The sequence below is a fragment of the Elaeis guineensis genome, chromosome 2 (assembly GCF_000442705.2).
Source record: "Elaeis guineensis isolate ETL-2024a chromosome 2, EG11, whole genome shotgun sequence".
Taxonomy (NCBI): domain Eukaryota; kingdom Viridiplantae; phylum Streptophyta; class Magnoliopsida; order Arecales; family Arecaceae; genus Elaeis; species Elaeis guineensis.
This window is the reverse complement of record NC_025994.2, coordinates 114,329,563-114,347,191: the sequence shown is the minus strand read 5'-3', so window position 1 is coordinate 114,347,191 and position 17,629 is coordinate 114,329,563. Positions and strand designations below refer to the sequence as shown.

Sequence of the window (17,629 nt, the reverse complement as noted above, 5' to 3'; positions counted from 1 at the left end):
GATAACCCATGGCCTCACAAAAAAAAAAAAAAAGATTAATCAAAAGATACTATTTAAATTTCTCGATCCTATATCAGCATCCAAAAGTCGTCCAATACATAGCTAATGTGGGATTAAATATATGCTTGTACAAATTCTCACATATTCTCTCTATTTAAACTCTAGCATCCTCGCTAAGCTAAAAATTAAAATTCAAATAAAAACATCATGCTCAACTTGTATAGCCAAATGAACCCATGCTCCAATGTCTCTTAGCCTATAAAGCTTATGAGTTGGGTCCACTCTGGTATCATTTATCACAATCTAGAAACTTATCTACCTAGTACACAGCTGATGTGAAATTAGACATATGTCCATAAAGATTCTCACATTGTTTGTTTGTTTTACAGTTCCATAAACTTTACCAGGCAATATGTCCTAGGCATTACCATTCTCCATCTACATATATTTTTATTTGTGATTTCTAATGCTAACTTCTTTTTTTTTTCAAATTTCTATGATTTATTATTTTCATCCATTTGTCGTATGCTATTTCATGCAATACCCACTTCTAGATGAATTCATCTATTCTAGCCTTGTCAGTTGGTCCATGTAGCACAAGGCTTACATGGGCAATTGTTGATTTGTTGCGAGGAGAGCCATCTGTACTCCAATACTGTATGTCAACGTAGTTCATGCAGACCTCCTTCCCATCTTTTTCAGCTCTACCAAGACGGGAGTCTAAGGGATTAGAAAGATGTAAGTGGGAGAATCCAAGCTGTGCCACTAGTAGAATCAGTATCTTTTGTCTCAAATATGCCAATGATTTGCCCATAGATGTTATTTAATTCTGGCAGAGAGACAACTAGGCAATCAGAGGCACCCTTCGGAGGGCCAGGGGAAGGATATATTAGTACTACAATGGCATCTTCTTAGACTTGCAACCTATGGCATTGCTGTAATTGGCGGTAATCATTCTGTTGATGAGCTGCAGGAAAAATCTTTATAGTTTAATTCTTGCTATTACTCTATTCGTGGATCTCCTTAGGCAGCTGACTGTTGCTACAGATGATTCCCACAGAGAAATTGCAACTTCGTACATAGAAACGATCCTTTCAGATATATTTTATTATGTAACAGTCCAAGCTTGATATGGTTCATAAAGTAATTGCAATGATTTGAATGTGCAACAATCTTCGGTATATACTAAATTTATCAATTAGTTTGTCTAAGATGTGCTGTTGAGGACTTAAAAGCAAGTATGAAATGCCAAACTCTGCTCTGAAATTTTTTGGAAAGTCGTGAATGTGTTCTGAAATCACAATTCAAGGTAGTCCTGAAAATGATAACTTGAGATCTGACTGAGGTTAGAAAAGATCGTTGTTCTGATTCGTTTTTTTAAGATAAAAAAGAGAAAAAGGAAATCCCAATTCAATAATAAAGTTACTACTGACAGAATGTTGAACTGAGAAACTACTATAGCTGTTTAGAAAGATTGATCAAGTTACTGTTTGAAGGGATGACATGATTTTTGCTTTACTGTTTGCAGGTTATGAAGAAGATCAGTAATCCTTTGCATAATATGGGCAACAAAAAACGAAACAGAGATAACAAAAACATCATAATTCATAAAGAAAAGGTTTTCTTGGCTCTTGGAAATATGTAACTGTTATTTTTCAAGAGGTAAGATAAGAAATAAAAGTTATTTCACACAAGTTTTAAGGGCAGAGGCCGCAGCCAAGAGAACAGGCAGTGAAGTCATGATAAAGGACTCAATTTCTCATCAATATAGCTTGGGTTGGCATTGATCTCCGAGAAGCACCTCTAGAAACCCTTGCTGTTTGAGAATTGTCTCTAGGAAGAAGAAGCAAGCGCCACTGACTGCTCCAGCGCAAACTTTTGAAGCCCTGTTCACTTACAGAAAAAGATGGAATAAAACCTCTGTAACTCATTAACCCACTTATTCCTGCTATCCTTGTTTGACATTCTTCCAAAAGCTACTTTTCTCCAAGATAGTATTGGCATTTTCAGAAGCCCATATCACCTGTTTTCCCTTTAAAAGAAATGGTATTTGCGGCTTGTATATATGCTTGGACCCTGATCCTGGTGAACATAAATTTGTCCAGGAAAAATAGATGAGATGTGATTGAAGTCATTTATTTCCAAATAACTTATCTTGTAATTAATTACGTACTCTGTTTTTCCCTCTCCTTTCTAACAAAAAGTTCTTTTCTTTTAATTACAAATTTCTGTTATCTGTTGCAGTAAAGAAATGCTCCATAGGATTTGCCAATATATCCATGCATGCTGGTCATTCTAATTCAGAAATAAAGTCCTGCACACGGTGAGCGTTCATACCTTCATATCTACGCTTATTAGCCAGCTAGTCTACACATATATCCGCTTTTCTGTGTATATTATACCTTTGAAGTCTTGAAGAAGTGTTTAAAAACATAGATAATATCTCCTATCATATTGCATTATCCAACGTACCTGTTCACCATGTCACCATGAGTCCATGAGGGAGCCACTTTTTTGACAATAATCCGTTGTATATCATATACAATGACCACCTAAAGCAAATAAAGGCCTATTCTTGCAAAATCTTGAAGCCCCAATCTTTTGCAGGAAAAGATGGAATAAAACCCCTTTAACTCATTTTAATACACTTATTACTGCTATTATTGTTTAAATTCTTTTGAAGGATACTTTTACTAGAACAGTATAGACATTGCAAGAGACTCGCATTTAAAAATTGATAGGTGATGCATTCCTACGTTGACCTCGATCTTATGAAGTGAAAATAACTTTGTCCAAGAAAAAATATGTTAAACATGGTCTAATTCATTTATTTCTAGACTAACTAATTCTATAAACAAATAGGTACTAAATTTTTTTCTCTTTTCCACCAAAAAGTTCTTCTTTTTTTTATTAACAGATGAATATTGTTGTTGCAATTAACAATGCTCCATAGAAGTTGTTGATATATCCATGCGTGCCGGCCATTTTAATTTGAAAGTCCTGCATATCGTTAGTATCTATCCCTTCATGTATACTCTTATTAGCCAGCTAGTCTACATATATATATATATATATATATCCACCTCTCTCTCTCCACACACACACTATACATGGAAGTATTTGGGGTGTGTGACATTTTTCATCGTGTATTTAACACCTCAGTGACATAAGTTCCAATGTTTAACAGGTTAAAAGTTTGTGAGTCCAATTGTGAGAAATTAAAGTTTAGGATTTAAATTAAACACAGACACAAAGTTAAAAATCTTATCTGAAATTAACCCTAAAAATGTTGTCAATCACACATAATGAAACCTAATCCAGGTGAAGAGAGCCATCACTGCCAACATTTTTCCCATCCCAAAGGGAAAGGCACCTATCATCTCAGCATCCACTGGTGTAGCTGTGGGAGGTTTTGCATATTCCATCACCATTCTTATAGCTTTTTTATTGAACATCCAAGACATGTCCTATCTACTACTTAACAAAAAATTAAAAAAAAAAATTCTAAATTTGCCAAAATGTCCAAGAAAACAAAAGGCAGACGTTGATCCACTGCCAATATTCCATTTATCCGGGCAGGGATGAATAACCAGTGATTGGCTATTCAAAAGTCGCCAAATCTCATTAACATGGCGACATTTAGAAAACAAGTCCTATATGCTTTTAGGGTGTAGGTTACGCACCAGACAAGACTTTTCAGGATACACCATCGTCGATAGGTTCTGATAAGCAACTTTTCTTGCATTCATTTCTAGGTAAGGTGCATACCTACGTATACCAAGCTGAGCCACTCCCATATTCCCATCTGTATGAGAGAGGAAAAAAAAACTTGCCATTGGCCAATTAAGAGTTGCCAAATCTCATTTGTATGGCTGCATTCAAAAAACAGAGCCTAAATACTAATTAAGATGCAGGTCATACACTCAATAAGACGCTTCCAAGATGTACCTTATTTTGGTGAATGTAAGATTTAGTGGTTAACTTTTCTCACATCCATTTCTAGACAAAGTTAGACCTAGACAAAGTACATATGTATAATGCGATCAGGTTTGTCGCATCTTCAATCATCGATCTTTCGTATTGCTCGGGAATGCCGAACAAAAGCCGCAATAGATGAAACAAGAAATATATGCTGTGCCATGCCATGAATCCATTATCTGCACCCAATTATTGTTCACCTTGAATTTGGAAAGAGGTAGGGTTTTCATGTGGTCCACCTTGGTCTCCACAAACCACTCAATTATAAGTCTGATATTCCCTTCTCCTCATTCATGAGCTATTCTACCTTTATATTACCATTTGACCTATTCAGATTAAATAAACATCATTTAGTCACCATGACACTCTTAGCTGTCTCAGGATCCTTAATAGCAAGTCGGCTCCCATTGTTAGAAAGCGCGGGTACAAGCTAGTCTACATGGTATAGGCCTTTTTACCTGAAGGAATTTTCTAAACAATCTTGTTACTTTGTTTAAGTATTAAATTAGTATTTGGAACCAGGCTGCTGATTTCTTAGCGGCAACAGCTCTGCAAGGTGACTTCATCATCCAACAACGAGAGCAGCCTCAACCGGGTTTATAATACATCATTCAGGAGGACTATTTTGGTGTTTGTTTCCTTGAAATTAAAGTTGTGTTTTTCTGTATTCACTCTATCATAGTTCTTGCTTCCAACTTCTAGTTCCGCTTGTAGGGGGGGCCAAAAACACATAGCCAAGTAAGCATAAAAATTTCAGCTACCCTAGTATGAATTTTTTTTTCCATAAAAAATTGATGATTTTGATAGAAAAAGTCCTCATATTTTAGAATCTAAATAATTGAAGGAATAATGATGAACACAAAGATCAACAGTTATGAGCAACCATAGACTCCAATTCAAGATAGCGTCCAGCTAGGCAAGTAAATAGAAGACTTATCCTTGTGGACTCAATTGTTGGCGAGGCAATGATAGTTCTTAAAAAATATGTAGTATTACAAACATTAGTTGAAGCCCTAGCAACAATCAACACAACACTAGCATATAAAAAAGCAGCAAAATATATTAATATCATCTGTAAGATCAATACCTTATAAATTATAGTGGGTTAGTCAAAAAGTTAAGATTACATTATAAATAAATATAGTGAGAGAGGATCTCCTTATCAAAAATTTTCGTATGTCTATTTGGTATAAGAGCAAATTTGTTCTCTATTGATAATATCATCAATTTGGTCTTTTGTTTTAAATAATAAACTAATTTTGAGCCCGCTCGTTGCGTGCAGGTTCTAGGTCACATAATGAATAATTTTTTAAAAAAAAATATTTATAAATAAAAAAATAATATTTATCTAAATTTTCGATGTCCATCCATATTCTTAACTGCTGGACTTTTATTGTAAGAGGATAATAATATCAAGCTTTAAGAATATCATTTAAGTCATATAATAGGCCTCAATACAGTCCATTAATTCATCATACTTTAATTCAATGCTTTAAAAATTATTAGATAGAAAAGTCTAGACATGTGGTATATTGCAGGTTGATTTTGATCTAAATAACATTCATAAATGATAATGTGTTACTTACATGGATAATTTAAATGGCTAATTCATTTTCTCTGAGTTTTTACTTTCACACACACACACACACACATATATATATATATATATATATATATATTAGATTAGATAGGGTTCTTATTGTTTTGCTTACAATGATCATAATATTAATGTATTTGGCTGTTATTAAAGGTATATAATATATATATCAATGACATTGTTGACCATTATTAAAATTCAGTACTTAATATAGCTATTGAAATGTGCTATTTATTATAATTTATTAATTATTATATCATGATGTGCCATTTTTAATGATATTTTGTATTGATGACAAAAATTTCTGCAAAGCTCTTCTTTTTTATTGGGAATGTCTACAGCACATAACAAAATTTTATTACTAAAATATTTTTATTTGTTATATTATATATATTGGTAAAATATATTATATTTTAAAAATAATCGAAAAAACTAAAATTTCATGCGTTACTTTATTTTTATGATAATTTAATATATATATTATAAAATAAAAATTGAGAGAAAATTTTTTAACATTTGAGATTGTCTATATAAATAATTTTTTTATATTATATATTTTTTTATCTAATAATTTTTTAAATATTAAATATATATTAAAATGAAAGCTTTTCGGTGGGAAGGCCTCCGTTTGACGCATGCATCTTTGAGAAAAGCGGAGGAAGCCACGTGGGAGCGCGGCGGCTTTAGGAAAAGTGGAGGAAATTATCTGAACGTGACTCTCAGCCTCCGTCCCCACTTCATCGATCGCACCCTCCTCTGCGCACGCGACCACACGTTCTGTTGCCCGAATATCGGGCTGACGAGCTGGGTCCGGTTGCCGATCCACGATGCCGACTTCGGGTCGGGCTGGTCGGTGTTCATGGGGGCTGGCCTTCGTGCTTCCCAGCCCTGTCGGTGACGGCAGCCTCTCGTTGGCCATCTCGCTGCAAGTCGAGCACATGCACCTGATTGAGACTCCTGAGGAAGGGGCCGTTGGGGGCCCCGGGCGAGTGCGGGGGCGGCGGAGGAAGGGGCCGTTGGGGGCCGCGGGCAAGTGCGGGGCGTGGCGCTTGGAGGTCGCGGTGGCAGAGGAAGGGGAGGGGAAGGGGCCGTTGGGGTCACTGGAGAAGGGCTTGAGGAACCGGTGGAGACCAGCGGGAGGTGGCGGTGAGAAAAGATCTATGGGAAGGAAAGCACCTGAAGGAGATTGGAGGAGGAGGGCCGTTACCGTCTCTGTCTCCGTCTCCGCTTGGACGCCACGCACACAGTCCGCCGAGGAGTTGACCGGATCCTCTGCTCGATCGCGTCAGGATCTGGTGATGTCAAGAAAAGACAAAAAGAAGAAAGAAAAATAGCGAATCACGATTTACGTCGGTAAGCATATCTGGCCACGACGAGGCCACGGCCACAGCGGCCATGGTGGTAGTGGTGCTGGCGATGGGTGGAGCAACCGCGTGGGTTGAGGCTTTTGCTTGGAAGGGAGGGAAAGCAAGAGAGAAAGGGAAGTGGAGGGCGGGAGAGGAGATTGACGGGGCGGCCGAACAAGCCTCGGTGAATGATGTCGGCGACGGCGGCCCCAACATCGTCCTACAGTGGCTACGGCTACTGCTGTTGCCCCTCCCTACCATCTTCTTCGAGAGCAGAGTGGAGAAGCCGACGATGCCTGGGAGGAGAGCTCGGGAAGGGCGCTGCTTTGATCCATGGGGCAATGTACCAGTGTTGCTTGGTCGGATCGAGGCAGCGGAAACAACTGCTAAGTTGTGGATGGGAGAGCAGAACTGTGCTTCCATCTCTCTCTCTCTATCGCTCTTCCTATGGGCTAGGCTTCTCTTTTTCTTTTAGAGCAGTTTCTCCACTCTTTTTTACTTAGTTTAGGAGGTGAGCCAAAAATGACTAGTGCTAGATATTATGACTGCTTCTCCACTCCCATGGCGCCATATTTTTGTTTTACGGCACATTGGAGGTTAGTGTTTTTTGCTTTCTCCAATGGGAAAAAAGAGAGTATTGCAATATAGTGAACTAAATAAATAAACATTCGGATTAACTTTGACATACATGTGCTACCCAATTAAGCTAATATTCTGTACAATTGATATTCTATATATAAGAAAAAATTTGCATATAATATTAGATTCATTGAGGATATGTGGGTAAACATTACATCTAGAAAATTATAGATATACAGGAGATATGCCCAATAACAATCATTTGAGAGCAATGTTAGGTAGTAAAATAGATAGTTCAACGATGGATATATAAATAAACAGATAATATTTCAAATAAAATTTTAAGAAATATTATTTCACCTATTATCATGTTATTTATTTGTACATTATTTATTTTAATAAATAATATCTTTAATTTTTTTAAAATTTTTTATTTTTTTTTGCTACATCCAAAATCCAACAGCAAATAATTACAATATTAGGCCATCAATTAGAAATACGCTCACAAACCAATTTTTGATTGAAATCTTACATGACCACTGTTTCTTCTTAAAAGGAATGGAAATATGGTTGTCGAAGATATTTTTATGATCAAATTCCGTACATTGGTATATTTTTTCTCCATCCCAAATTTAAATATGCTACTGTTATTAATGGCAATGATGATTGACAGACATTGCCGGTGCCACTGAGAGAGTTAGAGGTGTGAGAGGATAGGATTAAAGGAGAAGGGGAAGGAGAGATAGAAGGGCTGAAAAATAGTTAAAAATAAAAATAATAAGAAATGATGGATTTAGAAAGGGGCTTTATAGAATCAAGTTCGTCATATCTTCATAAAATTTGTTCGATAGCTTACAGTACATGCCATGCACAAAATATAGGTTTTTAAATTATTTTAACTATTTTAAATATATATATAGAATAGATATAATAAAATAGATAAATAAAATTAAATATTATTTTTAAACAATCATATCCCATACATTGCATGAGGTTATAAACTATTTTGTTATATTTTTTTTATGTATCTATTTTTTTGAAAGTCACCGTCCGTCACGTGTCTTAAGATAGCACCCTTTGTGTTTTTTGCTTTGGTTGGGAGGGAGGTGTCGGAGTTTGGAGGCCTTGCAACGAGGATCTGTGGTGATGATAAAGGCGGCATTGCGGAAGTGGGCATTGATCTGGAGGAAGGTCAGCAGTGGGGCGGATGGAAGAGATGAGGAGGATCCTATAATAGAAAAGGAAATTAAGAAAATACCCAACACAAAACCCCAGCCATCGTTGATTTGGAGGAAGCCTGCTATCCAGTTGGGACTCTTGAGGATGGACAAAATAGAGGAAAGATGGATGAAAACATACGAGAAAATTCTAGCCATTGTCTAAGCTTCCCTATTCACTTCTTTTCCTTTCATTTTATGATATATTTTTTCAAAGAAATAGGCTTAGATTGGGATAATTATATAATGCGTGCACATACAAAGGTGACGGCGGTATCAGCGAGGAAGGGGTAGAAGAGGTGGTGGTAGTGGAGACAGAGGAGGGATCAAGGAGGGGAGAGATGGTAGTGGTGGTGCCATCGAGGCTTTTGCTGTGCGCAAGGTGGATATAGGATTTCGACGATAAAGAAGCCTCAATGAACGTTGTCGACAACAACGATGGCGGTTGAGAGCGTGAGGAGGAGGGTGGCTGCGGCACAAGCAAGGGCGAGGGCGACATTGGTGAGGGAGGGATAAGAGATATGATGGTAGAGGCGGAGGAGGGATTAAGGAGGGAGGAGGTGGTAGCGGTGGTGTGGCCGAGGCTTTCATCGTGCGTGAGATGGACGCAGGGATTTCAGTGATCGCGAATTGCCCTATCATGAAAGTTCTGACTGTCCGATTTCTCATAGTAACAATGAAGGCCCAAGGTGCATCCAGGAGAAATTATTGCATGCACTAGGTGCAAGTGAGGCAGGGCAAATCTCAAAGTATATGCACGGTGGATAGTGCATATGCTTTGAGGTGTGATTTTTTAAAAATATTATTTAATTTTATTTATCTATTTTATTATTTTAAAAATAAATAATTATAGTTCTTGCTTCATACGGAATTTTAAACCATATGTGTGTGTATGTACGTGTGTGTGTGTGTGTGTGTTAGATTCAGCTTCTTTGGATTCTGGCACCGATAACGCACGTGCCAACGCCCGCGGTTAATATTGCCCGGCGTTCACCCAATCCATGTTCACCACGCCATCACTTGTTTATAATCTGAAAGGCCAAGCCTCCATCTGCGCACCATGGCAAGCTTGATTTTTTGTTTTTTTCCCTCCCTCTCTCTTAAATTCGTTAACAAAATCGAGTTCTGTGCAACCGCGAACGAATCAAATGAATCGGCCTTCTCAATTTTAATATCTCAAATCAGATGCACGTACTAATCCGGAATACGTATTTCCCGGGCTGCATGGCGCCTACAATTGGCACGGACATGCGCCGACAAAATCGTCAGTGAAATAAAAACCAAGCAATGATGCCCGCGCTCTACTCTCTAAATTTCCGCAACGTTCGCTCACCATCGGAGCCTCCGCGCTTCGATCGCCATGCTCTCATTCTCTCCTCCCCTCTTATTAATTCCAGGCCAGCCTTCATCCTTTCTCCGGGATCAAAACCTTATTCCCCCTGATGGCTCTTCTCCCGCGAACCGCCCGCCTCGCCCTCCTCTCCTGCCAGCGAACTTCGGCCGCGATCCCCGCGGCGGTGCCCTACTCCTCCTCCGCCGCCTCTGCGCCGCCGTCTCCGGCCCCGTACGCCCGCCCGCCGCCCCCGTCGTCGAAGTCCTCGCCGACGGGGTTGTCGAAGGCAGGAGTACGTGGTATCGAAGGTGGACGATTTGATCAACTGGGCCCAGCGCGGGTCCATCTGGCCGATGACCTTTGGCCTCGCGTGCTGCGCCGAGGAGATGATGCAGATGGGCGCTCGCTACGATTTTGATCGGTTCGGTGTGATCTTCCGGACCAGCCCTTGCCAGTCCGACTGTATGATTCTCGCTGGTACCCTTACCAACAAGATGGCCCCTGCCCTTTGCTAGTAAAGCCCTGACATTTTCAATTTTTGAATTAACAGTACATTTTGATCTCTCTCTCTCTCTCTCTCTCTCTCTAATTTTGTCATCGTTTTGGATTTTTTATTATGTACTCTATGCTTGTTTTGGATGTTGGTCAAGGATTAGATTCTTTTGTGATTATGGCTATCAAATATGGATTTTGACAAACTAATTAGTGGTTTTCATGAGAGGGAGGGGTGGGCTGAGGATCTTAGGGATAGAAGGCCGCTAGTTGTTTTGTTTTGTGGATTTCGGGTGCCTATTTCCACCGGTTAGCTTGAGCATTACTATGGTGGAAATGTACAGACTTTCAAATTTCTGCTCAGCCGTTTGCTATGCTGTCATTTTATTTGGCTTGGTATAATTTATGACATGACGAACTTAAAAAATTTTCTAGTTCCGTCAAAATCTTTTTTATCTTCTGATGAAACAGGGTGGATCGGCTACCTTTTTTCTCACAGAGAGAGAGAGAGACCTTCTGCAGAGATCTTCAAGAATTAGATAGAAAAGTACATTTCCCATTAAGAATAGGCCGTATGACTGCAAAACGCAGCCAGTTAGATGAACACCACCTTTGTTGGTTGATCGGGGAATTGAGGGTTGTCTGGTAGATTGTTTTCACTTGTTGGATGAAATAATCTAAACTGTAAACTACCTATGAGGAGTTTACGTATTGGTCTTAAATACGAGTTTGCTATTGCTATCTGTGGTTGTAGTAGATTGTGGATCTTGAAAAGCATGGACTGGGGATGGTCATATGTAAGTTAACTTGATAAGAGTTTTTCACAGAGATCCAATTTGGAAAATTTAAAGTTCAAGGACTTGATGGAGCAGGGGCCTTTTGAGCTGGAAAAGGCATTTCATTATTTGAGAGGATTAGAGATGCCTAATTTGGGATGGAAGGAGAGAAAGTTTTGGGCCCAATGGTTTTGCGTATATCCTATATCATGACTTTTTGGACACTAGTAAGAATGATTGTTTAGATTCAACAACATTTCTCTATGTAGGTAACATGTTGACCAGGGTTATGTGCCACTTTCACCACTCTCATTCTAAATGAGGGTGCAGCAAATCTTATGGATCAGGGATCAATTAGTTGCTAAATAGTGTCTCCTCCATGATTTTAAGAAAAAAATCTGTAGTAATGGGTCAGAATGGTTTCTGGAAAGTTGGTTTATAATAATTGAATTGCTTTTATCGTGGATAATGCATTTTTCATGGTTTTAATTAAAGATCAATGTATAATGCATTTTTCATGGTTTTAATTGAAGATCAATGTACATTGATATTTGAGAATATGCTGAAAATATTCAGTGAAGGTGTATGATAATGTAATTTGGGTTGCCTGTTTCATACTACAAGATGGGATCTTTGCTAGAATCTGGAACAGGATTGATTCTACATTGCTTTTACCTTCTATATGCCCTAGTTTCAATTGAAGGCTCTCCTTAATGGTATTTTGGATGTGGAAAGGGATCAAATTAAGCGATCTATCAGTTTTTCACGTATGATATTGCTTTTCACTTGTATGAGCTATGCATCCAGTTTTTAAATCACTTGACTGTATTGCAACTGAACTGTCTCAACTTAGGTGTACACGGACACCTCCAACACGATAAGTAAAGTCAACAAGGTTTTAATGCTGTGGGATGGGGTTGTTTCGATTTTTTCATTGAACGGAATGTGCCGCTGTCTTGTCCCGTCCTGACATTTGGAACAGAGGATGTCCCAAGACGTCCCGATCGGAATGCTCGAACGCTAGTGGGATGGTCCTGTCCCGACATATGGGATGGTATCTTGTCCCCATGTCCCGTGGGACATCTCGCTGGGATCTGAATCATTGAAAATCATTGCTTCTATGTAAATATAAGTACAGATGACCTTAAAAAAGATGTAGAGAAAACAAATGATAGACTGAACATAATGAATGCCGGAAAAGGAGAGTGGGCTATACTAGAAGAAATGCAAGTTACATTAGTTGAATGAGTGCTGTTCATATGAACGAATCATGTATTCTTATGTCTGTACAGAATAAGATTTTCATTTGAGAATGAAGAATGGAGTTGAGTAAAACTGGTGAGCTTTGTTCCAAGAGACGTGAAAAACTTTCATCTTTTCGCAAATTGCATGTTTAACTCTCTGAGAAAGCTTTGATGTTGTTTGAGCTAATTTGGAGTCTCTTGATAACTTTCATAAGGAATAGCCGATGCATAGTTGGAAAGAGTTACTAGAAATTGGTGGACTGTGTAACTCATAGATACTTTACATGCTATTTGAAGCTATGGAGGGATTGGAGTGATAAGGATTTGAAAAGTCCATCAAGGGAGATGATGGCACCTGTCAGACAATCTTGACTGATGATGCAAAGTAGGCTAAAATGTGGGACGACTTCAGTGCCTTGACTTGTACAGCTTGGGAGATAAAGTAATCATTATGTTTCTCCTTTTTTTGGAAATTATATTTGGTTGCTTGCAATTTATCCTTCAGATCAGAGTGGTATGGACTCTGAAAGACCTTCTCATCATACTTCCTGCATTTCTTATTTTTTTAATGATTATCCTTGACTGGTTGTTGAAGAAATGAAACTGAAAAACAAATAAAGGTTCATTTTTCTTGCGAATCTAGTTTTAGACTCATTTCCATCTTGAATAATTTGCTAGTGTTCTGAAAATTAGATTTAAGAAGCAGCAGGAATTTGCTTTCTGAAATGCAATTCATTTTAAGCAAAGGGATATTGCCATGGTTGAGAAAACAATACCATCTGAAAAAATTCAAAGCTGCTCTGCAACAAGACTTCATGCTGTATAAGTTGAAGGATGAATTGATTCTCAAAAGAAGCCCATGTTGCAACTTAACTATGCTGTGTGACTGTTGAAATCTTACATTTGATCATGGGTGCGAAATGGCTCAGTCAGATTACTCTATGTTGTCGTAGGTTTGTAGTTGACTTGACATTTTACTTCGAAATTGGAAGTTTTCTTTATTTTGGCATTTGGTAACATTTCAAAATAGTTTGAATACTAGGTTGGAGATGACCATGTTTAGAAATATAGGAGTGATGAAGGAACCTCCTCTGCTTCTATTCCTCTTTGATGCATGTTAATCTTGGGTGCCTGGATTGCTGAAATTATACCAGTCCTGGATGGAACTTTGCCACATGTTAATCTTATATTCCTCTTACATGACTTTCTCTGTCCTTTGTAATACATCGACTACTCGTCATCTTCCCATGGAAAAATCAACTTTCTTTCAATGTAGTCTATAATCTTGTCTGCTTGTTCTGGTTTGGAGCATTTGTATTGAACTTATGCCAGTCCTGGATGGATTGCTTGATGCTCACAGGCAGCATTAGCCATAATGGTTGCGGATTTGTCATTTTCAGGGATTAAATGAAGATATTAAGTCACAACATTGACTGGTTTTTGCTCTTCTTTCTCAGGTTGATATCTTTTTTTCTTTTCCTTTTTTCTGTTACAACTTGGTTGTGTTTTCCACTGATAAGTTTGTGATGTTGAAATGGTGGTATGGTTGGTCTTTTTGACTGAGTTTCTCCTTTCAGAGTATATGATGCCTGGATTATATTCCTGTTGGTTGCTTCATCTGAAAGAAACTGACAAGCCATCTAAGTCATAATGCTGGTCACCCTTCTTTCATGGGCTTGGAAAGTTGCTCCCGAGTTATCTGTTTTATGGGCTGCTGAATGACCAGTTTTGGCATTCCATTGTGGAAATGAGAGACAAAGAAGCGTCCAGAGTGTTCTGACCCTTATGGGTAATAAGATGCTTAGCCTTATTGGCTTTGGTTCATTGCCCTTTAATAGCATGTTTGTTGGGTTTTTATCAACAAGGCAGAGGTTGATTAGGATTATTAGGTTGGTGAGATGTTACTTTGTGCTTGTGTCAGTTGCTAAATGCAGGGTAATACTTCTATAGGAATGCAGAACTTAGTCGTTTTATAATACAATGGTTTGGATGTCATATTTGCTACTTTAATAGTCATTTACCCAATGAAAATGAATAAAAGAATTGGAGCCGACTTTTGTTGTGTTGGTGTAATTTTATTAGGGGCAGTGCAATTTGTATTCTTATTTCAGTAAAAACAATTTCTGATATGGTCAAACAAGTGACATTTCATATGAAGAAGTTGAAATGCTAAAATTGGGTTCTCATATCATTTGCACATAAGGTATTATCTGTTTTTAAGCACAGTATGTAGGAAGATAAATTTCAAGTATTGAAAAGAGGATGATAACAAGTCTTTGATATGGACTAGTGAGTGTCAGGCCAAATTAGTTATCAGATGGAATGTCGGATGATAAATAACCTGTTTAACTTGTTTCCTGCACAGATAACGATGAAACTCTGGTGCTCAGGCTTCAGGTTCTGTGCAATAAGAGTTAAGGTTCATGGATGTAGACACAAGAGAGTTTCCAGGAGGACATGGGGTTGAGGTTGACAGGTTTAAGATGAAATGTTGTGTGAGTGTGAGGTTTTCATAATATTTCAGATTTGCTGTTTACAATCATATCAAACCTGATGGAAAACTGATAGAAAAAGGGGGTGCTATGAGTACTGGGGTTTGAGATGCATTTTAGATCTAAGGGATAAATAGAAAGATTTTTACAAGCTGAATTCAAATCTGAAATAAACACTGAAAAGAGGTTTAGGAGAAAAAGGAAAACAACATGCCTGAGAAGTTGCAAGCCAAGCTGACATCTGTTTTTTCTTGGGATGCCTGTGATCAGGTTACCTAACAATTATCTAGTCTGCAGGTTGAGTAGATCATTTCTTGTTTGTAGACAACCAATACACAAAACTATCTATTTGCAGTGTGAGTTTGATCAAAACGGTTTTGTTTTGATTTTGTAAAGAGTGCCTAGGTCATGCTCTCAAACATTGCTGGTCATTTGAAATTAGTGAACTAGTTATATTTGACTGTGCCTAAAGATTTGGAAGTTGAAATGATCTTGCAACTGCTTTTGTTCTCGCAGGGTTTATGACCAGATGCCTGAGTCTCATTGGGTCATTTCCATGGGCAGCTGCGCGAATGGTGGCTATCGTCCGTGGCTGTGACAGGATTGTCCCCGTTGACATCTATGTGCCTGGATGCCCACCAACAGCTGAGGCTTTACTTTATGGTGTTCTCCAGCTCCAGAAGAATATCAACAGGCGAAAGGATTTCCTTCTCTGGTGGACCAGGTGAAATCCTCTGAGCTGTTTGGTTCAGTTAAATGAAATGTTTCCTGTCTCGACTTCAATGCTGAAATAAAGATAATATGCTGGATTATGCAGCTGGTGTAAACCTATAACAAGCATTCTTGTTCCATATCATGTAATGACCTGCTTCATGTAGCTTTTGAAATGAACTAGACTGGATAACATGCATGATGAAACGTTTTTGACTTTTGAAATTATTTGTAAAATTGTTTGATCTTTTGGGAGCAAAGTTTTATTGCTTTAAAAAAAAAAAAAAAACTGTGATAATAAAAACAAGGAATAAAGCAGCAATGATGCTGTAATAACTATAGTTTCTTTTTCCCAGCAGACGTGCTATGCGGTATTGTAAGCAAAGGAGCTAGTGCGTTATATATACTTACCCAGAAATAGCTATATACATAAGCAATATCAACATTCTTGGAACAAGATGACTGGTGTTGACTTATAGGTAGTGGTACAACAGAGATTGACTAAAAAATATATTTTACTATATAATACCAACCCCACCAAAAATACCAAAACTGTCCATATTTCCATATAGTACACCTATCCATTGTACCATATAGTACCAACTGCAGAAACACTGAAACTGTCCATATTTTCATATAGTATACTTACCTATTTTCTCTTGCACATAACCATGGTTTTCGTGCTGGAACGATGCAAGCTTAGTGAATTTCTTGGGTGTTTATCAATCAGTATTATGATCCATAATTGAGCGAACAATGCAAGCATTTTCCTTTTTGATAAGTAATATGACAGATAAAACACCGTGAAATATCAATCAGTAAATTGCAACATATGATCCATAATTGAGTCATTTATCTTAGATCCGTCTAGCACAACCATATATTTTAAAACTAATAGCAAAAGATAAAATCATCCCCTCACAAATGACACGGTAGTAGATGGCTCCAAATAAGGCTTGTATTGAAGCAGGATCTCTGTGGTTCATCTTTGCATTGTCTAGACTACTGCGATATCAGTAGTCTTGGGAAGAGAAGGCTGTTATTTAATTTTTCTATCCATAGGTTTAGCAATTATCTATGCATGCTCGTTTCTGTAGTGATGCATTAAAATAAACATTTGATGAATGCGATATAAGAAAATGAATGGCTGTAATTAATGGCAAGAATTCAAATTTTAATGGGATGTTTCGTGGGATATCGGAATAAGATACCATTTCATATATCAGAACACGATCATTTCGCTGGCATCTTAATATTTCGGTCAAAATATATTGAAATATTCTTTATCTTTAGTATCGGAATGAGACAGAATGGGGTGGCGATGCTTTTTATTTCATAAAAAAATCAAAAATATCCCATCGCAGTAGGTGCTTTTGGTTTTTAAGATTAGGGACGTAGACGTGATCCATGCGCAAAAGATGCAAGGTGGAGTATCTGAGCTCAACGTTTATCCAAAAAAATCCAATCTCTTGAATAAGTTCGGAGGACCATGGTAACCGAATCCCGTATAGCCAAATGCTAGCTTACTTATCCAACGGCTATAATCAGTCCAATCATCATCACGCTTGATCAATTGTACGGTTCTTGCGTAGCGGCTAGGCTATGCACTCGCTAGGCAAAATAAACTTGCTTTTTTATGGACTCAACTAGAGCAAGGCGTCCATTCCAGATCTTTTGCACGTTCTGTAATATATATATATATATATATATAATAAAAAAATATTTATTTATTGTCGAAAAAAAATTATAATGCAGCTAACCAGAAGATAAATATTTAATATAATATAATTTTTTTATTTAAATTTTTTTATGATCTAAATATTTTTTTTTTATTTTATTTTATTCTTATTTGATCAGAATATAA

The 17,629-nt window shown here is 37.7% G+C and overlaps 1 protein-coding gene across 1 annotated transcript; it reads left to right on the top strand.

Annotated features, from left to right (window-relative positions):
* The first annotated feature begins 9,671 nt into the window (after positions 1-9,671).
* LOC105042782 (NADH dehydrogenase [ubiquinone] iron-sulfur protein 7, mitochondrial) lies at positions 9,672-15,982 on the top strand. Its single transcript, XM_010920106.4, is given in 4 exon segments — positions 9,672-10,338; positions 10,340-10,564; positions 15,571-15,633; positions 15,635-15,982. Coding segments are annotated over 4 exon segments (615 nt in total). The 5' UTR covers positions 9,672-10,159; the 3' UTR covers positions 15,783-15,982.
* The last annotated feature ends 1,647 nt before the right edge of the window (positions 15,983-17,629 follow it).